We start from the raw sequence: 26,072 nt of genomic DNA on the forward strand, positions 1-26,072 counted from the left end.
CCACAATAGTCTGGGGCGCTGATTCAGCACTGTCTTTTCTCCTGTATAAACCAGCCTGCCCCAGGATGACCCCCAACACTCCCCCCAACCTCATCCCCTGCCCCCGGACCCAACTCCACATGCCCCAATGCCTCTCCTGATGACACACACTGGACACAGTGACCCCCAGTCACCCCTCACTCCACAGGACACACACCTCAGCCCCAGCCCTAGTACCTTTCCCAACCCCTGCAACCATAACTGTGGGATAATAACCAGGCCTGCTTTGCAGTTCTGGTTCTGATCCAGTGTCTGTTCCCGGGGTCCTGTCTCATCTTTAAAGCCTGTCTTACAGATTTATTACAGGCCATGTTCAAACTAGCCTTGATTACCTGGATTTTATAGCTGATTTTTTCATTAATATTATTGAGAAGTGCACTGCTGCTCTGCTTGAAATTATTGATTGAACATCCATTAAAGAACCTCCCCCCCAAACACACTCATAAACAGTTTTTTGTTGTTGGTAATTTATATTTTTCAAGGAGGACAATCAACCCTGTTTTCATTACTTCAGCGCTGACTTCCTGAGCTCTAAGAGAAAGAGCAGGCAATAAATATTTACATAAATAAATTACACCCACTTTAATGAAAGGTATAGACAATAAGTATAAGACACAATAAGTAAGACAAAATGAGTTGCAGCTCCTGAAAACAACTATAATTGCAGATCCAGGAGGAGACTTTCAGACTCCATTGTGTTGTAATAGCATAGTCCGAGGTGTTGTTTGTCCAAAACACAATCATGTGTTACCAAATGTCAAACAGCGAAACAATGAATGCACGAAACATAATAAACACTGGGAACTCATCAATGAGCTCCAATGCCATGTCCGGAAGCTGCTCTCCGCCCGACCCGGGATATTTATTCTCAACCTTTCACAACTGTGTCCAACCTGGGAATTAATCCAGGGCAATGATGTCGTTCAGTTGATGGATGCTGTATTTATGTAAGGTGGGCCTATTTAAAGAAAAAAAAAATGAGGGGGGGCGATTTTTACATTTTGAAATAGTTCCCACGGTTATTAAAATACCAAATTATACATTCATAGACAGGAAGATCGATAAATAGATAGACTGACAATAACAGTTAATAGAGACAGTCAGGACGTGTTACAGTCATCACTTGTTAAAAGGTCTTTATTTTATGACATGGAATTAATCAGTATGGCCCCAAGGTTTACAATCAGTGCATACGACAAAAGATAAAAACTGATAGAGACATTCAGTATAATAGGGTAGAAAATTTCACATTTTCCAGTTAGCTTAAAATATCGGTAAATACTGACCCTGTGCTCATGGGTTCAAATCTGTAATGGCTGCGACTGTCTGGTTGTAGCTAACTCAATCTCAGCATGTAAACTTTTACCGTTTATTTATTTATTTATTTTGATGTGGCATTTTCTCTTCATTTGAATTTGATAAACATCCAGATGCCAGATTGAACGACATCCCAATTGCCAATAAAGCAATTCAAGGGTGCAAATTAGATAATGGGAGCAAAGTTTGGCCCTGCCTGCCTGCCGCCAGAATTGCAAAACCAGCATTCCCTAACTCCACGCTAATTGGTGACAGCTATTGGATTGATTGGCCAGCCCTTGTCTAATCTCATAAGGATGCAGTGCTGGAGCTCAATCCAGGAAAATGTCCTCACAGTACTAAAACAAACAAGTACTAAAACACTCCAATAGACTTGGAGCCAACAGTGCTGCCCCCCTACTCCTGTATTATAACTTTGTCCATATAATTGCAAATATATATATATATATATATATATATACAGTATACAGTGGAACATACTGGGGTTCAGGCCACGGCAAGACTCCGTTCTCCCACGCCACAGTGCAGCGACCTTCCTGCAACACTAAAAAGCCCAGGCCTACTAACGAGGTTTCAGAATCACTACTATATATACACTCACCTAAAGGATTATTAGGAACACCATACTAATACTGTGTTTGACCCCCTTTCGCCTTCAGAACTGCCTTAATTCTACGTGGCATTGATTCAACAAGGTGCTGAAAGCATTCTTTAGAAATGTTGGCCCATATTGATAGGATAGCATCTTGCAGTTGATGGAGATTTGTGGGATGCACATCCAGGGCACGAAGCTCCCGTTCCACCACATCCCAAAGATGCTCTATTGGGTTGAGATCTGGTGACTGTGGGGGCCAGTTTAGTACAGTGAACTCATTGTCATGTTCAAGAAACCAATTTGAAATGATGCGACCTTTGTGACATGGTGCATTATCCTGCTGGAAGTAGCCATCAGAGGATGGGTACATGGTGGTCATAAAGGGATGGACATGGTCAGAAACAATGCTCAGGTAGGCCGTGGCATTTAAACGATGCCCAATTGGCACTAAGGGGCCTAAAGTGTGCCAAGAAAACATCCCCCACACCATTACACCACCACCACCAGCCTGCACAGTGGTAACAAGGCATGATGGATCCATGTTCTCATTCTGTTTACGCCAAATTCTGACTGTGCAAAGAAAATCTGACTCCCATTGCACAGCACTCTGCTATGCTCCAGGTGTGTAGCATGTTGGGGGTACAAGCCCAGGTCATATTGTTACCACACAGCCCTACACCAGAGCCATGACTATGAGCAGAAGTTCAAGCTTATTATTGATCTGCTGACGATGGGTCAGTGTTTGTTTTTGGTAAGAAGCACTCAGTAGGACAGGGGCCCTGGCAGAGTTCTGCGGACAATTTGTGAAACCTTATACTAGAGCCACCTTGCTGTGCAATGGGAGTCCCGTTGGCTGGCCCCTATCGGTGGGTTCAGTCCAACTACCTTCCTAACAGAAAGAGCAATGCATGAGGGGGTTCAGCAACCTGGTGGAAGGCCAAGCGTTGTGTCTCTCTTCTCTAACAACGCACACAATCAGACCAATAAGGGAACTCAAACAATAAAAGCTCAGCGAAGTCACCTCCCTTGTCAAGCCAGCCAAGAGGGAAAGGCAAATGAACGCACCAACAAATGCAAGGAACGAACAAAGCGAATGAAAAAATAACATTCAATTAAAAAAAAATTAAACATGAAACTCTGCGCCCGAGGAAAGCCAGATGAGACCTATTTAAAAAAAAGAAGAAAAAGAAAACATATATATATTTATATATATACACTCACCTAAAGGATTATTAGGAACACCATACTAATACTGTGTTTGACCCCCTTTCGCCTTCAGAACTGCCTTAATTCTACGTGGCATTGATTCAACAAGGTGCTGAAAGCATTCTTTAGAAATGTTGGCCCATATTGATAGGATAGCATCTTGCAGTTGATGGAGATTTGTGGGATGCACATCCAGGGCACGAAGCTCCCGTTCCACCACATCCCAAAGATGCTCTATTGGGTTGAGATCTGGTGACTGTGGGGGCCAGTTTAGTAAAGTGAACTCATTGTCATGTTCAAGAAACCAATTTGAAATGATTCGACCTTTGTGACATGGTGCATTATCCTGCTGGAAGTAGCCATGATGGATCCATGTTCTCATTCTGTTTACGCCAAATTCTGACTCTACCATCTGAATGTCTCAACAGAAATCGAGACTCATCAGACCAGGCAACATTTTTCCAGTCTTCAACTGTCCAATTTTGGTGAGCTTGTGCAAATTGTAGCCTCTTTTTCCTATTTGTAGTGGAGATGAGTGATACCCGGTGGGGTCTTCTGCTGTTGTAGCCCATCCGCCTCAAGGTTGTACGTGTTGTGGCTTCACAAATGCTTTGCTGCATACCTCGGTTGTAACGAGTGGTTATTTCAGTCAAAGTTGATCTTCTATCAGCTTGAATCAGTCGGCCCATTCTCCTCTGACCTCTAGCATCAACAAGGCATTTTCGCCCACAGGACTGCCGCATACTGGATGTTTTTCCCTTTTCACACCATTCTTTGTAAACCCTAGAAATGGTTGTGCGTGAAAATCCCAGTAACTGAGCAGATTGTGAAATACTCAGACCGGCCCGTCTGGCACCAACAACCATGCCACGCTCAAAATTGCTTAAATCACCTTTCTTTCACATTCAGACATTCAGTTTGGAGTTCAGGAGATTGTCTTGACCAGGACCACACCCCTAAATGCATTGAAGCAACTGCCATGTGATTGGTTGGTTAGATAATTGCATTAATGAGAAATTGAACAGGTGTTCCTAATAATCCTTTAGGTGAGTGTATATGTGTGTGTGTGTGTGTGTATACACACACACATACATGTTAAAATAATTAAAGAACATAAGAAAAGCTAGCAAACAAGTGCCAGTGCCAGAGCAACTCCACGTGTCTCACTCTGGAGATGTCATATACAGTTAGACACCCTCAGGGCTGTGCTCTTCTGCATTACAGCAGGTACAGCATTTGTCTGTGAATGTAGTTTTACAAAAGTGCATAGAAATATCTTTCTGTGTTATTATTTTCTAACCTATTCGCATTTTAAATAATAATAATTATTTATATATATATATAAAAACTGCAAGAAAATACAATGTGAATAACGGAGATTTATGTTCATGTTTTGTTTGTGTCTGGCAGCATCCCAAGATAAGCAAATGTGTCCATTTACTTGTTCTTGTAAAACGACTATCACTATCACTATCTCAACAAAAAAACTAAAACATTCTTTGTCCTCCTTGTTGTGAAGCCAGATTCATTACTCCTCTCTCTGGAGAATGATAGACAATCTGCCACAAGACTTTCATCACTGTGATGTTATAAATGGTCCGCTTAGAATGAAAATTAGAGAGACGCACAACCTTATCTGAACTTTTCTCAGTATGATTGCTATTAGCTGCTACACACCATTTCACACAATTTTCCTTTCAGTTTTGTCATTGTACTTTTGCTTTCTCCGTTTCTTGATGTATTTAACAGATTGTAATCTGCCACTCGGTGATGAGGCTCAACGTTCTTACTACAAACCTGAAAACAACATTAAAAAAAAAAAAAGAAATCATCAGATGTTTTATTTTGGTTTGTTTTTGTACATCACCTTCTCTGACCAGCACTACTGCCTGTAACATGGCCCCAGTGTCCCATTGGTTTGTGTTCTGAACGAGCCCTTAGGTACTTCAATGAAACTGTACATGAACTAATAATAATAAGCTCGATTAGACTTTTACATGATTTGGCTCACAAAACAGGTGGAGAAGTAATGAATGATAATCATGGAGACAGCACTGAACAGACTTTGGCAGACATCCCCCCCTTTACCCTCTCAAGTACACACACAGACTTTGATTACATATAAGAATAGTCGCCACCATCATCATCATTAAAAACATATGTTCTGTTTTCAGGGAGATTAAGCACCTTCAAAGCCTCTGCCAATAGTGCAACTGAGAGGGTTTGGTTTACAGGGGAAGCTAAGCTGTAGTTTACAGTTAATAATACTCATAATAATATTAATAACAACAACAATAATAATAGTTCTGCATAGGTAATCATCACGGTACAAACAAAGTACAAAACAAAATAGATTAAGACTATGATCAATAAAAAATATCTTCTTTCAAATATATTAAGTAGGACTTTTAGGCTGGCCTAGCAAGAAGATCTTGAGTCAGGGGTCTTGGGGTCTTGATGCCCTGATACAGCTACCCCCTCTGTTGTTTTTAGGCACCTGTTTGTTGTAACGGGCTGTGCAAAGAAAATCTGACTCCCATTGCACAGCACTCTGCTATGCTCCAGGTGTGTAGCATGTTGGGGGTACAAGCCCAGGTCATATTGTTACCACACAGCCCTACACCAGAGCCATGACTATGAGCAGAAGTTCAAGCTTATTATTGATCTGCTGACGATGGGTCAGTGTTTGTTTTTGGTAAGAAGCACTCAGTAGGACAGGGGCCCTGGCAGAGTTCTGCGGACAATTTGTGAAACCTTATACTAGAGCCACCTTGCTGTGCAATGGGAGTCCCGTTGGCTGGCCCCTATCGGTGGGTTCAGTCCAACTACCTTCCTAACAGAAAGAGCAATGCATGAGGGGGTTCAGCAACCTGGTGGAAGGCCAAGCGTTGTGTCTCTCTTCTCTAACAACGCACACAATCAGACCAATAAGGGAACTCAAACAATAAAAGCTCAGCGAAGTCACCTCCCTTGTCAAGCCAGCCAAGAGGGAAAGGCAAATGAACGCACCAACAAATGCAAGGAACGAACAAAGCGAATGAAAAAATAACATTCAATTAAAAAAAAATTAAACATGAAACTCTGCGCCCGAGGAAAGCCAGATGAGACCTATTTAAAAAAAAGAAGAAAAAGAAAACATATATATTTATATATATACACTCACCTAAAGGATTATTAGGAACACCATACTAATACTGTGTTTGACCCCCTTTCGCCTTCAGAACTGCCTTAATTCTACGTGGCATGGATTCAACAAGGTGCTGAAAGCATTCTTTAGAAATGTTGGCCCATATTGATAGGATAGCATCTTGCAGTTGATGGAGATTTGTGGGATGCACATCCAGGGCACGAAGCTCCCGTTCCACCACATCCCAAAGATGCTCTATTGGGTTGAGATCTGGTGACTGTGGGGGCCAGTTTAGTAAAGTGAACTCATTGTCATGTTCAAGAAACCAATTTGAAATGATTCGACCTTTGTGACATGGTGCATTATCCTGCTGGAAGTAGCCATGATGGATCCATGTTCTCATTCTGTTTACGCCAAATTCTGACTCTACCATCTGAATGTCTCAACAGAAATCGAGACTCATCAGACCAGGCAACATTTTTCCAGTCTTCAACTGTCCAATTTTGGTGAGCTTGTGCAAATTGTAGCCTCTTTTTCCTATCTGTAGTGGAGATGAGTGGTACCCGGTGGGGTCTTCTGCTGTTGTAGCCCATCCGCCTCAAGGTTGTACGTGTTGTGGCTTCACAAATGCTTTGCTGCATACCTCGGTTCAGGAGATTGTCTTGACCAGGACCACACCCCTAAATGCATTGAAGCAACTGCCATGTGATTGGTTGGTTAGATAATTGCATTAATGAGAAATTGAACAGGTGTTCCTAATAATCCTTTAGGTGAGTGTATACAGCTCTGGAATAAAATAAGTGACCACTGCAAAATTATCAGTTTCTCTGGTTTTACTATTTATAGGTATGTGTTTGGGAAAATGAACATTTTTGTTTTATTCTATAAACTACTTACAACATTTCTCCCAAATTTCAAATAAAATATGAATGGAATGGAATGGCTGCCATACATGTAGAGATGCTGATTTAAGAAAAATTTGCAGTGGTCTCTTAATTTTTCCAGAGCTGTATATTGAAATAAAAAAATATATATTATTATAATATTAATAATAATAATAACAAATCAAAATGTAATTAAATGAAATAAAAAATGACTGCAGAAAGTGAAATCTTTGGATTGGGAGTCCTGAGATTTTGCATTATTGCTGAAGTCCTGAATCCAGGTGCTGAGTCTGGCTGTGGTCTGTGTGGTCGATGTGTGGTCCTGGCTGTGGGCTTGTCATGGGCATTGGTCAAGGTGACCCCTCGGTGTCCGCAGCCCTATTTCCTGTGGTGGTGATGGTGGTGGTGCATGTCTTCCATGGTGACACGTCCCCACACCCCGATGACAAAGGTCTCGATCTCGCACTCGTTCTCCCCGCGTGCGATCTTGAAGAAGCCGCCCTCGCCCCATGCCTTGCCCCACGAGTTGGCAGCAATCTGCACCAATACAGGACGGTTAAAAAATAAAAAACAAAAACAAAAAAGGAAACAGGGAAAAAGGATACGAAAAAAGGCAAGCCAGTAGTGGCGACACTAATTTGTAGACTATAGGGGATGTTGTCAAAGCATTGTAAAATAATGTTACAAAAAGACATGTATATGAGCACATTCAAGAGAAGCAACATTCACAAAGAAGCTGAAGGAAGGGGGACACAATATACTATGTATGTGGTGTCACAATCAGGGGACAGGAGTGATGCCATGACCTCAGGGGTCAGGCATCTCTGCACCATTTTTCTGAAGTCATCTTTGTTAGAAGCGAAACACAACCAAACTACAACCTCACACAGCACTGAGGGTGGGGGTGGGGGGGTGCAGCGCAGTGACGATGATTCGTGTCAGCACACGTGTGTGTGTGTGTGTGTCGGGGGACGGCAGGTGGCGAGTGTGTCGTCTCCTTACCCAGTACTTCCGTGTGTTGCCGCTGTACGTCCTCTCCTCTCCCCACCTGCAACAACAGCAGCACCACAGCACAGCATTAACCACAACACTCTTGATTTCTCTTCATTTTTTCTGCTGATTGCCAGCAGTTACCAACACACAACACACAAAACACATCATACGACACACAACACAGAAACATGCACTGGCCCCCCAGTCATTTCCTTCACTTGGCTGAGGAAGGAAACTGTGGCTCCCCAGCCCTTCCACTCAATCCTCAGGGTGTGTTATGTATGCAGGATAGCTCTGACAATAATTCAGCAAAACCACAGCCCCCCCATTCCCCTCTGCTCAGGTCTCTCTGTGGACATTCATTTCTCTCCGTCTCTGTCTGTCTGTCCTCATCTCTCCTTAGAAGGTCCCCCCCCAACCCAACCCTCTCCCCTCATCTCACCCCACACAGTCTCTCTCTCTCTCTCTCTCTTTCTCTAGTATGGAATCTCTGATCACTACCACAGACAATGGCGCTTCCAGTACAATGGTTTTCAATGGACTTTCCAATAACATTCCCAGGCCCAGACGGGACAGGAAGGGGGGGAGTGGGGAGAGGGGATTTTCTCTGTACAAACAGCTCTGGTGCAGCTGCTCCCCCCTCCCTCTCTTACACCCTCCCCCCAACTGAAAGATTAACAGATCCTGTACTGTATTGGCAGAGTCCAGAGTGGCGAAAGAAGCGTGGAGTCAGCGAGCAAGGGATATGGGGCAATACAAATTTGACATCCGCGCCTGCTGCATGCTGCGTACACAACGCCCCCACATGTCCGCTGCAGCACCGCCACCACCCCCCACCCCCTTGGACCGTCCACACACCTGTCTGTCTGATACAGAGGTCTCCCTCACACCTCCAGGGCCACCTGTCTGTCTATCTCACTGGATCTGTGGTCTGTGTTTCTCAAACTATCTCCTGTGTGTGTGTGTGTGTGTGTATGCATCTCCTTTTCGGAAGAAGGGAGGAGGAGAAAAGGTGGGGAGCCTGTTGGGCAATCCAGGTGTGCTGTCTGCATTCCTGAGGCCGACTCTCTGTCTCATGTCTCTGTCTTGCTCTCTCTCCTCTCTCTCTGTTTCCCTCAGTGTCTTTTTTTCCCTCTCTCTCTCTCTCACACTCTCTCTCTCCCTCTGTCTCTGTCTCTGTCTCTGTCTCTCTCTCTCTGGGGCCCGCTGCTCTTAGAGGAGCCCAGACCTCTTTATTGGAAGCATACTGAAACAGGGTGGCAGGGCTGTGGAGGCTGCAGCGATGGTAAAGATGTAATTAGGGAAAACATTGCAGAGAACCACAGAAACTCTCTATCACAATTATGGGTCTGTGCTGACATACATCCTCTGTGTGTGTGTGTGTGTGTGTGTGTGTGCAAAGTGTGGTCTCACCATATACACAACCCGGGGGTGAAGGGCGGGTGTTAGAGGGTTGCAACACTTCTGAAAAAGCAACTGACCCCTCCCCCCCAGGCCCCATGTACACAGACACACTACAGTTTTCACAATCATTTACACATTGAAACTGGTAGTTTAGGTACCAAAAGAAAGACTATTTCAACAAAACCATCAACATTATTATCCTGTATTCACACAAATTTCAGAACTGTTTTTGCTAAACCCGACCCACAGTTCTCTTCATAAAGCACAAGCTTCACCAGTGACACCTCGTGCGTTCATGTAGAAAGCACTGCCATTCAATATATCAAACTCCAATCACTAAAACTCAACACTATTAACACACTGCCCTCAAGGTGCAAACACTATTAAACTGAATTGTTCTGTTGAACTTTGGCATGAATGAAAGGACCACAGGTGAGCTCACCTGTGTTTTGCACCATCACTCTTTGTGCAGCCATCAACCACCATGCCTCCCTTGCCCATATAACACAGATCATCTGGTCAGATTGAGTGATGGTCTACAGGATGTTCTATTCCAACAGGAGCAAAGGGAGGCAGGACGGCCAGAGCAGGGACAATGTCAGTTTCCAACACGCTGCTCTGGTCTGTAACTGATTAATTGACAACCCAACAGTCTCTAATCTGTTTCTTCCACCCTGTTCACCATTTTTCTTAGCATGGTGGTGGAAAGTCTATGATTGAAATCCTTATCAATGGGAAAACCTTCTCAAGGCTATGATGGAGACTTGTGGGGACATAGTCCTGTCAGGGGTGGATTTGGCATATCAGGGGGTATTGCCATCAACTGTCTGCCCACAGAAAACATTGCCTCTGATGTAGACAAAAACCTCTGACCTGACCTGGCCAGAGACGGGATGTTGATGCAAAATAAACATTTTCTTTTTCCATTCTTTACCTACAATGAGTATATCTTCTCTTACTTTAGTTGAAGTATTATTACTTGGGCTACTTCCCAACTCCTCAACTTTTCTTGACTGCTAGCAAATTCAGTTGAAATTCTGAAAATAACACTTTGGAAATTCTTGTTTGTACACTTGAGCATATTCTCTAACAAAAAAGACACACATTATAGTAGCATGCTGTTTGCAAAGTGCAATATTTATATTGGTAATACTGAAAAAGCATATTTTATAATAGTGTTTTTCATTGCTCTCACTTTGTGTAATCGGTATTCAGTAGGGTCTATTTTTTTAATGGCTGTTGTGTGCCATTTGAAGGCAGAGTTTCATTCAAATGGAAGATATATCTACACCCTCACCCTGTGATCCTGACAGAGTGCGTGCCATGTCTGCGAAACTGCGGGGGTTTGCCATCGCTGATCGGTGTGTGCCGATAAATGCCACTCTGGTAGACAAAGAAATCCTCATGCACCTCCAGGATCGCTGCAGAGGAAAGAGAGGGAGGTAGAGAGGGAGAGAGAGAAGGAGTAAGAGTGAGAAAAAGAGAGGGAGGGGGAGAGAAAGAGAGAGACAAACATTTTTAGAAAAGCAAGCAGGGCACAGAGTTACTACAGCCTGTCCCTGGATATCACAGTTTGAATGTGGAAAGGTCACAGGTCACCCATTTTGGCAGCTCATTAAACCTGACAAGAGAATGCATGCTCGCCTGTTACCTGAGGCACAGGCAGGCAGGGGGAGGGTCAGGGGTCAGTGGCTGTGTTGTATAAGGTCTATCCATTGGACAGCACACTTGCCCTTCAGGGAAAGTTTGCAGTTTATCATTCACTCTGACCTCAGAACATGTCATAGAGGAAGAGAGAGAGAGAGGGAAAAGAGCAGAGAACGTGATAATTAAGTCTTGGTGGTCAGCCTGAGGTAATGGGGGTTGGCCCCAGAGGTTAATACCAACCATAGGGGGATAGACAGAGATGGATGGTTGGGAGAATAAGGAGAAGAAGTGAGAGAGTGAGAGATTGAGAAAGAGTGAGAGAGCAATAGAGGGATGGCTGTGACCCTTAAGCAGTTAAGTCAGCTCCCTGACAGAGGATGAGGATGACATCACAGAAACCTGCAAGAGTTCAGCTCCAGTGAGCAGCCAGGATGACATCACTCTCTGGGTTCCAGAACCTGTACTGCAATACTTTACTATACTACACTACACTGCACTACAATACTTTACTATACTACACTGCACTATCCTACTTTACTATACCACATTGTAAATGATACATATGTCCATACTGATCACAGTGGATATGTACCTTGCACTGGCCCATTCTCCATGATCTCCTTCATGATTTCTTTCTCCTGTTCAAGCAAATACAACACAGAAAGAGGAAAAAATGTTAGTGTTTCTTGCATACTGCTGGCATTGTGTGTGTGTGTGTGTGTGAGAGAGAGAGAGAGAGAGTTGCTTTGCTTTTAATAAACCCCTGAAATTCCTGCACCTATGGAGACACAGTGGCCTTGGAACGGTCCAGTGTACCCCCCCTGTTGATCCTGTAGCTCTGTAGCTGTGCTTTCAATTATTTGCTGTGCTGGAGGTGTGAGAAATCGCATGCTGGCGGTAATGGGAATGATGCACTGCTACAGCGCCAGAGACCTCTGTATCAGGGTAGGGTATGCTCGAAAACTGCTTAGTAACTGTTCTTATATTGTTTAGGTGCTCTATTACTTGCCACAAAGCAAGACATAAGACAAATACCCAAATAACTTCATACCTGATTAAACATTAATATACATTCCATATTTATCTATGTGTGTGTCTGTATACCTTTATGCGTGTGTGTGTGTAAGCGTGTACTTGTGTGTATGTGTGTACAGAAAGCACACGTACGTTAGAGGATAGCCTGTAGGGGGGTGTGGACTGGTAGATGTCGTTGCTGGAGGCCTGGCTGTTGGGGCAGTGGGCGGTTGCCTGCCGTTTCCCCCGGCCCACTGAGCGGCTTTGCATCATGCACTGACTGGAGGGGGTGGTTGACCCCGACTGGGGGGGCGAGAACGGATAACACTCCTCTGTCACCACACTGAGGAGAGAGAGGGATGGGGCACAGGGAAAGGGAGAGAGGAGAGAGAGATGTTAATGAAGCAGGATTCCTCAGATCCTGCAGGGAAGCATCTGCTAGGCTGCCAGCAGGTGATCAGACGGGCAGGAGGTTTCGATGTTGTCCCGTTCTAATGCTCTCAAGTTCTACGGCTCTGAAGATCAGAAGCTCTAATGTTCCGATGTTCTTAGGATCTGTAAGTTAAATCATGGCAGACAATACCTCCTGCCTCCTGCTCCCCCGCACTGTTCCTGCAGATGCCTCTTCTTCTTCTCGCATTTCCTTCAATTACCTCCCTTTATCTGTTTGTGCACCAAGAGAGTTTCTGCCGGAAAGCTGTTATATAGTTATGACTTCATGTTACTTGCTATAATGTGTGGCTCACGGCAGTTTTGTTTTTGTAGTGTTTTATTGATGTTGCAAATGCTGTGTGGTCGTAGAACAGCAAACATCAATTTTTGATTAAAGTTTGAATGATGGCATCTGGTAAATGGCTTTGCGATAATGCTCTGTTGACATCTTGCCCTGCTGTTGTTCGGAAGCTCTGATGTTCTGATCTTGTGTTCCAATGTTCTAATGTTCCGAGGTGTCTCAGTGAAGCGGTTCTTACCCGCGTCTGCGCAAGAACCACCAGGCCCCATCGATGCGCCCCCCTGCACAGCCCCCCTGGTTCCGTGTATCACAGGAGATGAGGTTCTGGGGTGACAACTGGGGTGTCATGTGACCCATGGACTGAATGGAGATACGGTCCGATGCCACGGCTGTTGGGGAGAGAGAGAGGGAAAGAAAGAAAATTAGGATGATTATACACCATATTACTGTGCGTGTCTTTGTATATCTGTCTGTGTGTGTATACTGTATGTATAAATGTGTGCCGTGTGTGTGTGTCAGTATATGCCGTGTCAGTGTTAGTATTTGTCAGTGTCAGTGTGTGTGTCACTATGTGTGTGTCTGTCAGTGTTAGTGTGTGTGTGTGTCAGTGTGTTCGTGTGTGCATGTCAATGTTAGTATCAGTGTGTGCCTGTCAGTATTACCCGCAGTAGAGAAAGCCCAGGAGGCAGCACAATTGCCTTGGTCCAGTGGCTCGTGGATCTTCCCTGGCCACTTCTCCACTGCGTTAAAGTAGGGGGGCAGGTAGTCTGTGCTGTCCATGTTCATCTGAGGGGTACAGGAGGACAGCACTGCCTTAATATCAACACAGGGGCCCCAGTCTTGTCCTTGCAGCCCCCCTCCCCCTCCAGCCCACATACACACTCTGTATTCTGATTTTTTATTCCAGCTGAGCTCTGGTTTCCTTAATAAATACTTAATTGGACTTAAATAGCTTATTGGATTTTTGATATTATTATTATTATTATTATTATTATTATTATTATTATTATTATTATTATTATTATTATTATTATTATTAGTAGTAGTAGTATTATTATTATAATAGATAAGTTCAGCTCAAGTTTATTTGTTTGACAGGAGCAAAGCTGGAACTGCAGCTCTGAAAGTCTTTGTTTATATATTTTTTAATTGTGCAAAATGAGAATCAAAAGAAAAATATATGAGAGAAAACTGTCTCACTTGCAGCCCCACCCATCCCTGCTGCTCTCCCCACCTGCCTTTCACTCACCTCCTACACTTCAGTGCCCAATGTATTGTGCCTGCATACAGGTCTCTACCTAGAGCTGTCTGAACAGGCCAACTAGCAAGAAAACTAAAAAGAAAACTAGAAATAAAAAAAGTGCAGACTGCAGACAGCGCTCGTGATCTGGATGACACAGCTCTCCATCATTAGCTCCAGATTAAAGATTAATCTCTCTGTGCAACCAGAACTTTTTGTCTTTTGGGCATGCGTCTTATTCTTCACTGCACACTGTCAGTCAACTCTTGCCCAGTGTTTATCTCTGCCCTGCACACATGCCAAGGGGACAGACAGTCAGACAGACAGATAATCTAACTGGTGTGCAAATGTATGTGACAGTCCTGAGAGTCTGACAGACAGGTGACAAGTGAAAAGATTTGACTGACCTGAGGGGAGGGCAGGCTAAAATAGTGACTAGCTGACATATTGAGAAACCGAAGAGCGATGGACAGAGAGAGAGAGAGACACAAGTAAAAAACTGAAAGAAGTCAAAAGGAGCAATGGAATGACAGACTATCGAAGAAGCTGACAAATTGCCCGACAGACAAGACAGAAGATCAGAAAGAGTGAAACAATATCAGACAGAGACCAACAGGGACAGTTAGACAGAGAAAGACAAGAAAGAAAAGGAGACAGACAGAGACAGCATATCAGACGGACAGATGGTGGACAGAGGGGCACTCACCTTCATCTCGTTCATGTTGATGACGGCCCGGGGCGGGTGCTGTGTGCCCAGTCTGTAGCGGAGCCCCTCCTCTAGGGTCATCCCCCAGAACTGACTATAGTTACCTGCATGCCAGCTGGCAGGATAGATAGGAAGGGGGGGAGCAGTGAGAACACAGGCTGTGTGTTTGTGTGTCCACAGAAAACAAATACTGTACTAGGTTTTTGGAGAGACAATATAAATACAACTATAAATAAATATATTTTTTAAAAGTTATTTCATTTGTATTAAATTTTATACTATTATTACTTTGCCCAGACACATTCTTGTGTGAATAGCAGGCCATATAGGTGTACTTTGATATCAATGTAACTAATCAACTAAAAAACTGAGTAAACAGACAGACCAACAGGCAGAGACAGACAGACAGACAGACAGACAGACAGACAGCACCAGTCTCCCTGGCAATGTCCGGCCTTGGGCCCTCACCCGTGGTCTGCCCTGTTGATGGCGTGGATCATGTCTGGCTCGATCAGGCAGGCATGCTGCTCACACTGCCACTGACCCTGCCTGCCACAGGTACTGCAGAGAGAGGGGGGGGAGGGAAAGAGTGATTATTTCAGATATAATTATTGTTATACATTACTCTGGCTGCGGCAGAAGCAGAGAGGGAGGGATGGAGAGGTAGATCAGCTGAGCTCTGGCTCCACAGGTTTTCACAGGTTTTCATAGACCACAGAGACAGTCTCAGCTGCTCAGACTGGGAGGCACGGGCCGGCTCACTGTTATGGACCCTGCAGCTGTTATTTGGCAGGGACACGGCAGGAGGGAATGTCTCCCTGCCACACAGACAGCCTTTTATGGAGGTGAAATGTAGAAAAACTCCATTTTTAGGCATAGGAACAGGGAGCTGAAAAGGGAAGCCTGGCAGTGCTGATATACAGGGCAATTGCACATTGTTACAGAATAAATATATATATATGTGTGTGTGTGTGTTTCTATATGTGTCAAAAAATATATATATAATAATACAAATAAACAATTTAAAATTAGAGCTTTATCTTTCTGAAGAGTCACTTAACTGCCAGCAACCTGTCAAGTTTGGGGGCCAGCTGTCAGTGCAGAGACCCAGAGGAAGGAGTCAGGATAAGACTCTAGTGCCCCACATTGACCCTTCCTCTTATCTCACTTCCCTGTGTGTGTGAGGATGTACAAAAATAATAACATCAATAACAGTAATGAGATGCTGTAGACTGAAAGAAAAGTGGAACCATCTTGGGCAGGACCTCATCTAGCAATGGATTGAAATATGATGAAGGTATATAGTATATCATTAAATATAATGAAAATACTCTGTGCACTCTGTGTTACACTGCCCATCTGAGTCCGGCTCACTTTCTGATGGTTGTTACACACAGAGGGACGCGGGCTGAGTGTGGGACAGTGTGGCAGGGCTGATGGCTGCGGCAGAGTGTCAGGAGAAGAGACACGAGGAACTGAGCTGAAACAGACCCACTGACACTCTCGACAGATAGAAACCTACAGAGTGCCAGCCTACAGCGAGCGCCACCATCACAGAGACACTGCAGTCACAGACAGACTGCAATATCTGCTCCCCCCCCCAAAACAAACACACACATACATGTCAGCTCATGGTCTCCCAGAAGAATGATCGCAACTCCCTGACATATCGTTAGCTCCACACGGAGAGAACTCAATTATATTTGCAGTTCATTTCAGGAGCTCCCCGGGGCACTCCTCTGATAAGTTACTCAGAACTGCAGTGACATCCGGCAGGAAATATTGCCTTTTTACTTTTTATGTACTTACTTACTTATACTTTATTATGTGTACTTTTCTGTGCTCAGGGATTGCAGCCCAGCCCAGTCCAGCCAATGTCAGCACAGAGAATTACACTTTACACTTCCCCACCTTATCTCTGCACACAGACTCTACTCGCACAACTCAACCGCACTCACACAACACAATTGCACAAGCACAACACAACCACACACACACAACACAACCATATTCTCATAACACAGCCACACAAACACACAACACAATCACACACTCATAACAGAGCTACACACACACAACACAACTACACAAGCACGACAAACCCCATGAAACTGACATAGTGTACAGCTCCTGTGCAGACCCTGTGCAGTCTTTCCATCTTTTTTGTTTATTTTATTAATATATATATTAATATATATATATATATATATATATATATATATATATATATATATATATATATATATATAACTCAAAAGTAGTGATTTTATGTGTTTGTCTGAGAGGTTTTTAGCCCTCGAGACCCCAGGTCCTTTATAATTCAGCTCCATTCATCGATCAGCTCAATCCATAAATACCGTGGACAGCAGGGTCTGGCCCTAGTACAGACCAGGTGCTGCAGTGTGGTACACACACAGGAGTTCCCAGACAACAAGCACAACACTGACGTATACAAAACAGCATCTATCTATCTATCTGTCTATCTACCTGTAAGTCCATATATGACTCTCTCTCTCTGTCTCTCTCAGCGTGTCTCTCCAGTTTCCTGCGGAGTGGGAGAGCTCCGGTGCTTTGTTGTTAAAAATAGCTGCAAATACATGCAAGGGCCTGGGATGGGATTAGGTGTTAAACTCCCAAATACCTCTGTAAACACAAGCACTGAGTCATGAGAACCCCCACCCAGGAATAAAAAACATTAAAAAAAACGACACAAGTAGAAGTAGAAGAAAAAAAAAAGATCTAAGTTCCATCTCTCCCTCTTTCCCTCTTCTGAAACTTCAATGTATGTACAAAGTGCTCTCTTTCAGCTGCAGATGAGAGGGCCGCCCACAGGACCGAGAGTGGTCCGGGTTGAGCAGATGAAGGTGTAGGATTACCTCCCTCCACCAGCTCACGTTGCTGCTAAAACCTCCTGTTTTTCTTTCATTTCTGGCAGCTTATCACCTTCCCCTAGCCCTCCCTCCTCCCCTGCCGGTCACGAGGCACTGTGATCTGTGGCTATCGCCTGGACCCCACAACCCCAATTATGGTGAAGTGCAGGTTGACTGGAAATGTTGCAGTAGCAGCAGAAATCACCAGGGAGAGAGAGACAGTCCAGCACATTCTGCACAGACTACTCCATCTCACTGCAGAGGTCAAAGTCCAAAGGTTGAGTTTAAGTCCGACTAAGACTTAAGTCTAGTTCTGCATATCTATTTGTTTTGCTGTTGTTTTTGTCAGAATTGTCACCAAAAGAGAAAGAATTAAAGGGAGAGTGAGAGTAAGCCAAAGAAATAGAGACAGAGAGAAAAGGGAGAGACAGATAAAGAAAAAAGAAAAACAAGTGAAAGAGAATAAAATAGAGAGAGAGTGTGTGAGAGAGAGAGAAAGCGAGAGAGAGAGAGATTAGCTTACCACAAGTTGCAGTTTTCCTTGTAAGTGGCCCCAGGGTGGAATCTGTGTCCATTCCATTCACAGCTTCCTGGAGACAAGAAAGAGAGGAAAATAAGAATAAAAATCACAGAGCATCGCTCACCTGAAACAGAGGACACCTGTCTGACAACACACCTGCATGAGGGCTCTGAAGTGCAGAACGAAAACCTACTGTCATCTAATGCAGAGAGAAAACCAGCAATTACTAGAATTATTATTGGTTTTGCATTGTGGATTGTGATGAAGATGAAGAAGACGAGAATTGTCATTATTAGCGTCATCATCCTGGAAGTAAACAGAACAGAGCAGGGGAGAGTGCGACAGCAGTGCGGATCTGGCTGCGGAGTGGGAAAAGCACAGGGCAGAGGGAGTAGAAAGTATTGGGCAGCTGGCAGTGGATAGTGGAGAGTGGACAGTGGACAATGGACAGCAGGTAGTGGACAGCAGGCAGTGGGCAGTGGGCAGCAGCTACAGGGTTAACCATCAGCTCCCTGGGACACAGGGATATTGGGAGGCTGAGCTCTGCTAATCCCAGCCAGGAATGTTGTGCAGCACTGCGGGCAACGTGAGTCCCCCCCCATAACCCCACCCCCTCTTCAGCCCAACCAGCTCCCCTGGACACAGGCAGGTCCTATTAACCAGGAATTACAGGATCTTTTTTGGACCGGTCACAACTGGCTTACTGCACCAACACTCACATGAAACTCATACACAAACACACTCACACACACACACACACTCAAATACACTGAGATATATACACACACACACTCACTCTCTTTCTCTCACACACACATACTCACACTCATTTACAGAAGAAGAGACAAGGAATAATGTATACCAGCCAATAACTACCACTACTACTACCACTACTACTACTACTACTACTAATAATAATAATAATAATAATAGAAACATTAATAAAGATAATAAATTAGTCAAGTTTTAAATATAGACACTGACTAGAGGACAGCTGAGCGGGAGAGTGGGGGCACGGCTGCACATAGGGCACAGGTGGGCAGTGGGGACGGTGGGAGGGTGAGAGAGCAGAGCGCAGGCCCACATCTCTGCACTCCCCTGCCGGGACGCCCAGGTGGCACTCTGTCAGTCACACACCTGGCCGCCAGCCAGTACCACCCTGCTCCGACAGCACAGCATGCTAATGAGCACATACCTGCGCTGACCTCTCCCTGACCTCACACATGGAGCCCCTATCCCCCCCTCCTCTCTTCCGCCCACCTCTCACTCTCTCTTTCATGTTGCACTGCATTGCACACATTCCTTCTCTGCCACCATTCAGACAATCCCCTCTTAACAGGAGCGCCTCCCCCGCTGCCCTCTCTCTTTTCCTTAATGAAAAGCTCACTGCCCGCTTCTAGGTTTGGCACTTTTAATTCCCTCTCAATGAACTCTGGCAGATGTGTTGTTTGAACTAGTTTGTGCGCTGTGCTACATGTCCTGCACCTGTACTGGACTGTAGTGTGCACGTTGTGCTGTATGTACTGTACACTGTATACTGTATGTACTGTACTGTAGTGTGCAGTTCAGTGTGCACTGTACTGCAGTGTGCTGTTTCTGGTGCTATACTTACTCCCGAACTTGGGGGGCTCAATGCCCAGGCAGTGACCCCAGAAGTCAGGGCAGCAGTCGGCCACTGTGCGGTTGCAGAACAAGTCGCAGTAGCAAATGGTGTCCAGGTAGGGCACGGTGCACTGGTCATCTCGCCCGGCGCAGCAGCCACCCCGTTGCAGGCAGTACGAGCCATAGGGGTCCCGGATGCCCCCCCGGTGCAGTGGGTTGTTCAGCTGCCGACGGCTCCGAACCCTGCGCCCCTCAACACCCTCCCCGGTCAACAGGAAGAGCCCCAGGGCACAGCACAGCAACAGTACTGGAGTGTGCATGCTGTGCTTGTTTGTGGGTGTGCTTGTTGGTGATTCAGCTGGGAGACTGGCCTGTTAAAACACACAGACAGAGAGAGAGGCAGTGATTTTATTCAAGGGAAAACCTTACATCGATAATACCTGTTCACTGCGAATGGATTATTTATTTTTGGTTTTGGTTTTGATATGCAACAGGTTCCTCTACGACTGCTGGATTGTCTGCACATTCTTCTCAGGTACACAAATAAATCCATAAATAAATAAATAAACAACGTAAATGAAGGCAGGACGGGTATGTCTTCTTCAGTGTAGCGTGAAGCGCATAAAATGGAAAACAAGATGGAAACCCACTCAGACACTGACAAGCCGTTTCGTAAAGGAGGAGGCTGTAATGCAGCAAGGGCAGGAGGAGCAGCGTGGAGTAATGGCTTCAATCACAAGTTGGGGACATTGCTGTTGTACCTTGAGCAAGGTACTGTATCTAGATTGCTAGATAAAATAATGTGATCTATTGTACCAATTGCAAGTCACCCTGGATAAGGGTGTCTGTTTAGAAATGTAATAAAAATCTAGAGTAACAATGGAATGACATAATAACAGTGCTTTTAAAAGTATATTGGAAGAAGTCCAGTAGTACTGGCAGTAGTAGCAGACGAGTGCCTCGGACAGCTGCAGATTGATGGTCCGGTATGGGACCTGGGACAGCTGGGGCTCCACGCTCAAGCCGGGATTCTGTTGTGAGGTTGATGGAAAGGTAAGAGTCTCCTTCGAAAAAATACCTCACAGAGGAAGGAGGCAGGGAAGCTCAGAGTACAGTAAGTTTCTCCTTTAATAGTCTATCTGAAAGTGGAAAAGCAAAATCGAGGGGGAAATTGCCACACGTTCTCTGTGACTGTTGTCACTGCCCTGACTCAACTGAGCTGACCCCTCTCAGCTTTCCTCTGTCTCAGTCTGTCTCTCTCTTTCTACTCACCTCATGTAAAACTGAAAGGTTTTGTTTCATTCTACAGCCCAACTCCCATTTCATTACTGCAGGAAGACTGAGGCCAGCAGTAGGACAAGCCGGGCTCCGCGTGGTGACCTCAGCTGTTTGACTCCAGTGATACCATGACTGCAGACGGCACTGCTGCCCCACCCACACACACACACACACACATACACACACACGCACACACATACACACTGCATCTCCGACTGTACCAGCGAAACGCACAAACAGAAAAACAAATAAAAGGAACAAACTGACCACTGACTGTCCTGAAAGCTGTGATGATGACTGACAACACATTTCTCAGGAACACTCCAGTGCCTAACCTTTAAGGCTACATTGAAGTCACAACAACAGCAACAACAGCAAACAGCAACAGCAGCAGAACCAACCACAACAAAATGAAATGGGAAAGAGTGCCTGCAGGATATAGATAGAAGGTTCCAAAAAAAAAGATTGTGTTGCATGAAGATTGTGTTTTGTGCTACAGGAGTTAAGCTGCCTCTGAAGAGAATACAAGGGGCTGCAATGCAATCTTGCCTTCATGTCCTCCAGGCTGCTAATTAATTCCTGCGTTTCATTGCTTCACAAGAAACACTATTTGTTCTGCTTATTTATTCATTTATTGATTGATTGATTGTATTTGTATTATTATTTGTATTATTTTGTATGCACACTGCTGCTCAGTGTGAGCCAGGGCTGATAAAATGCGAGACAGTTCTCGAGTTCCTGGTGGCGGAGTGTGGAATGCGGCGTGGCTGGCGTCCCGGCTGTCACCGTGCGTTTCTATTGTTCAGACAGACCGGTCACAATAGATCTCGCCTGATCTGAGCAGCGGAACCCTACAGAGTGTATGCCTGCATTCAAAGACACACACATAAACACACATACACACAGTCACGTCCTCACACATTCTTGCACTTTAAAGCACACACACAGGCTATGACTCTAACACAGTCACATATGCACACATAGTCACACAGACATGCTCTTACACACACATACACACACACACACACACACACACACACACACACACACACACATGTACATGCACACAGCCACACCTGCAGTCCAGTACTGGAGAGATCCTGTATTAAGCTAGTCCTCTAACTCAAACATCGCAGAGGTGACACAGCCAACCCTGAAAAGAGGCTTTCAGGGACAATCTCTTCACTTTTCTCTTTGCGCTTTATTTCAGAAATGTCAACAAGTAGGAGATGACAGTTTATAACAATGACAACTCAAAACTCTCATTTACACTAAAAAGTGCATTCATTATAATGATTCCTAAACTGAATACACGAATACCGGAAATCCAATCAATTGTATATTTAATAGATAAGCATAAGAAACTGATTTCAGCGTATTTGTATTTCCTTGAAAGCCTGCACACTAAAAGCTAACCAGCCAAGTGCCTGACACCAGGGTCAATGATACTTCAAGAAGTCTCCTGGGATCCATTATTTACTGTGCCAATGATCAAGTGATATTGGCTGAAGGGCCACATGGCACAGAAAACCTTCCTCCTGTTCTGACTCACAAGAACATACACACAATACAGCTTGATATAGATCTATCTATCTATATGACACATTAGGCACATATACACAGAGCAGAGAGACAGTGTTTCTAGAAAAATAACTTATTACAGAATATATTACAGACCAAACAACCAAAAAACTAAAACTAAAACACGACCAGCGATAAGAACTTGTGTGATAGGCACAGCAAATACACCTGCACAGGTAAAGGGAAAGTGAGAGAGAGGGAGAGGGAGAGAAACAGACAGAGAAATAAAGCAATTTGGAAAAAGTGTGTAAGTATCATCCTGACAGAGAGAAAGGGATAGAAGTAAAAAGTAGAGAAAGTAGTGTAAACTTTGTCATATCAATAAACGTGTCTTTAAAGATAGAGAGAGAGAGAGGGAGAGAGGGGGCATAGAATGGGAGACAGGGAGAACTTTCTTACCGGTCTCTGTTGTTCAGCTGTGGGCTGGGGAGTGGCTCTCTGTGAGGCGCAGTAATCCAGTGAGTGCCCAGGTGAGTGCCTGTGAGTGTGAGCCAGTCAACAGCCAAAGGTATAACACAGTGTCTGTCCGCACGTTGTCTCTCTTACGTGTCTGTCTGTCTGTCTGTCTGTCTCTCTCTCTCTCTCTCTCTCTCTCTCTCTCTCTCTCTCTCCAGTCTGTGCTGTCACACACTCAGAGGCTCCGCTATATACGGAGGCAGCTGGAGGAGGGTCTTTCACATAGGGCTGGCCCCCTGCCCACCCCTTCCCTCTCCCTCTCTCCTCTGCCTCGCACTCACACCTACCCTTTCATTCTCTCTCTCACTCTCACTCCTTTATTTTTTCCTGCCTTTAATGTTCAACTTTCTGCCTTTGTTAATGTGTACTAAAAGAACACACTCTCCCTCTTTCCTCTCTCTCTGTATCACTATCTTACCTATTGTTTGTGCTACCCCCCCACTCTCTCTCTCTCACTCTCACTTTCCCTTTTACCTATATTCCTCTGTGTGTGTTTGTTTTGTTTCCCTTTTCACCATTGTTCTCTCCCAGCCTTCTCCTGGTGGGTGCACTTTTATTTTCGGCATTCAGAACGTTCCCGAAACATCCCTTCACTTCACTGCAGCCTCCCAGGGCCTTTCTAGTACAGATGTTTGTTCAGTTGTCCCAGTGTTGCAACTTTCATAATCTCTCAGACAAACAATAGAGGACCCCCCCCCCCCGTCCTGCTCTCACCCCTCCCTCTCTCGCTCTCTCTCACACCCCTCTCCTGAACCTGGGTAATGTTTAACTGCCTGAGCAAACACACTGCCCCCTTGTGGGTAAGTCACACAATAACACCTAGGTCTGGCCCAACCCAAGATTTTGACCTAGCTGGGAAATTAAAAAGTGAACAAGTCTGTTCCTGTATTTTTAAATTAAAGTATTTTTAAAAATTATAGTAGTAGTATAGTAGTAGAAAGTTGCCTGTGACCCCCATGAACCCTGAGAGGATAGAGGTGGGTACTTCGAGATTCTTGGGTTCTGATTTGGTGTGGTTCCCAGCCCTGGCTCCTGAATCGTGGCAGCTTGAACGGGAGGTCGGGGCAGGTCAGGGCCGGGGAGGGGACAGCAGGCTGCAGACGGTTTGTATTAATGTCACAGCAGAGCTCTCACTCCAGACCACTAATCTTCCAGCCAGAGCAGCAACAGTACAGCAGTCTAATACACTTACAATGCAAGTGACACCAAGTCAATACGGTCGATTACACACGATGGGGGGGGGGGGGCACAGCAGAGCTGAGCAGCAGAGCAAAGCTTCTATATAAATGCCAGACATGGCGCAGGACGGGCCCCAATGAAGTGTGATCGGCCGCAGGGTTTAATGAGCACCTGCCCGCACTGCAAGCCTTGCACATTAATGACTTCTCTGCACCTTTTACGACTTTCGATCAGAACCACTGTTTGGCCAGTAGGGGTTTTATTGAGTGGAAATGTCCTCCCCCAGGGGTTTGGGGGTCTGCAGAGGAAGGTCTCCCTTGAGGAAACACCAAGCACTAATTTATTATTTTATCAATAAATCAATCAATCCAGTAAATGAAATTGGATTTAAAAAAAAACTGCTGATGCCTACATCTCACATTTTAACATAATAATCAAAATCATAATAATGACAATGATGACATCCACACTATACAAATATTGGTAAGAGAACAACAATAATAACAGCGGTGCACAGATGCCTATCCCAGGCGCTGTGTGTGCAGGTGCTGTGCTCAGTGCAGCCTGCTCTCTTGCTCCAGCCTGCAGCCTGGAGGGCCACTGGATTTCAGCTAAGAGCAGTGCTGTTCCCACGGTGCTAAGGGCCATTTGGCACAGTGCAGCCATGAAAGCTCAGCACAGGACCTTCACTGTAACCAACACACTGTGGGTCACCAGCCTCCACACCCACACTGCACCACATGGCAGAATAACATGAGCACCCAATTTATATATATCTCACACAGGTCTTAATGGGAAGGAAAAGGCAGTAAGTGTGTTGCCAGAACATGCTATATATACTTAGTGATATCTGTGAGAGGGCACCGCAGTGCACACATCTATCTGCACACCCAGCTCCTCAGCACCTGTCTGCTCCACCTCACTCTCACCTGCGTCTCACGGTGTATTTGAACATGTGGCTTAACATCCAATTTGTATTGACTGTACAGCATTAGTTAACTTTGAGAACGAACAAACACACACACACACACACACACACACACACACACACACATTATATATATATATATATATATATATATATATATATATATATATATATATATTCTGTGTGTAAAACATGTAATTAATTTAACATTAAATAAATAAAAGCTCTTTATTGTAGCAATACAAAGCTAGAGACTCAGCGAGGAAAGTAAAGGCCTCAATACATCTGACCCCCAGACGCAGACTGTGCAGCGGCTCTGCCCTGGGAGCCCCACGGTCAATGACAGTATTGTTACACAGCTCAGAAGCCTGTTCTCTTCCCGTTTTAAATGTAATTATGGCAGCACAATTCCAGTTTCCCAAAATAGATGATAGATAATACATAAATAATAGAGCTTTAGATGCATAACACTGCAATGACAATACAGATAGGGTCACTTTGTGTGTGTGTGTGGGGGGGGGCAGACCTGACACAGCACTTGCTACTGTATCAAAGTGAGAAGAGCCCCAGTTTGTGCCAGTGGCCCTCTCAGTGACTGCCCCTTAAGCAGCAATTAGCATCTGAGTCAGCAGCGGGGCCCCTCACATGAGGTGACCCTGTCAGCAGAGGGCCCGGCGCTCTGGTGACTCACGGTGACGTGTCGCACTGCACTTGCCAGCATTGTGCAAGGACCCGCCGGGCTGCTGGGGGAAA

General features: G+C 44.9%; 1 protein-coding gene across 1 annotated transcript; it reads right to left on the minus strand.

The window, feature by feature from the left end:
- Window positions 1–1,149: 1,149 nt before the first annotated feature.
- On the minus strand, window positions 1,150–23,413 carry tinagl1 (tubulointerstitial nephritis antigen-like 1). The gene is made up of 12 exons (XM_066717214.1): window positions 23,156–23,413; window positions 19,908–20,268; window positions 18,299–18,365; window positions 15,374–15,466; window positions 14,906–15,020; window positions 13,622–13,745; window positions 13,198–13,348; window positions 12,380–12,569; window positions 11,805–11,850; window positions 10,863–10,986; window positions 8,171–8,216; window positions 1,150–7,705 (listed from the first exon to the last, which is right to left on the minus strand). The coding sequence occupies exons 2-12, from the start codon at window positions 20,215–20,217 to the stop codon at window positions 7,547–7,549; spliced, it is 1,425 nt and encodes a 474-aa protein (XP_066573311.1). The 5' UTR covers window positions 20,218–20,268; window positions 23,156–23,413; the 3' UTR covers window positions 1,150–7,546.
- Between the last annotated feature and the right edge of the window lie 2,659 nt (window positions 23,414–26,072).

Source organism: Amia ocellicauda, chromosome 11 (assembly GCF_036373705.1).
Source record: "Amia ocellicauda isolate fAmiCal2 chromosome 11, fAmiCal2.hap1, whole genome shotgun sequence".
In the NCBI taxonomy this organism is placed as follows: domain Eukaryota; kingdom Metazoa; phylum Chordata; class Actinopteri; order Amiiformes; family Amiidae; genus Amia; species Amia ocellicauda.

Bases quoted from the DNA above. Each gene is read 5' to 3' on its own strand.
- tinagl1 (XM_066717214.1), bottom strand. From the start codon at position 20,217: ATGCACACTCCAGTACTGTTGCTGTGCTGTGCCCTGGGGCTCTTCCTG. The intron at 15,467-18,298 runs GTAAGCTAATCT...CTCTCTCTGCAG, and splicing joins AAGGAAAACTGCAACTTGTG to TACCTGTGGCAGGCAGGGTC. The intron at 11,851-12,379 runs GTACGTGTGCTT...TTGCTTGAACAG, and splicing joins CCTACAGGCTATCCTCTAAC to GAGAAAGAAATCATGAAGGA.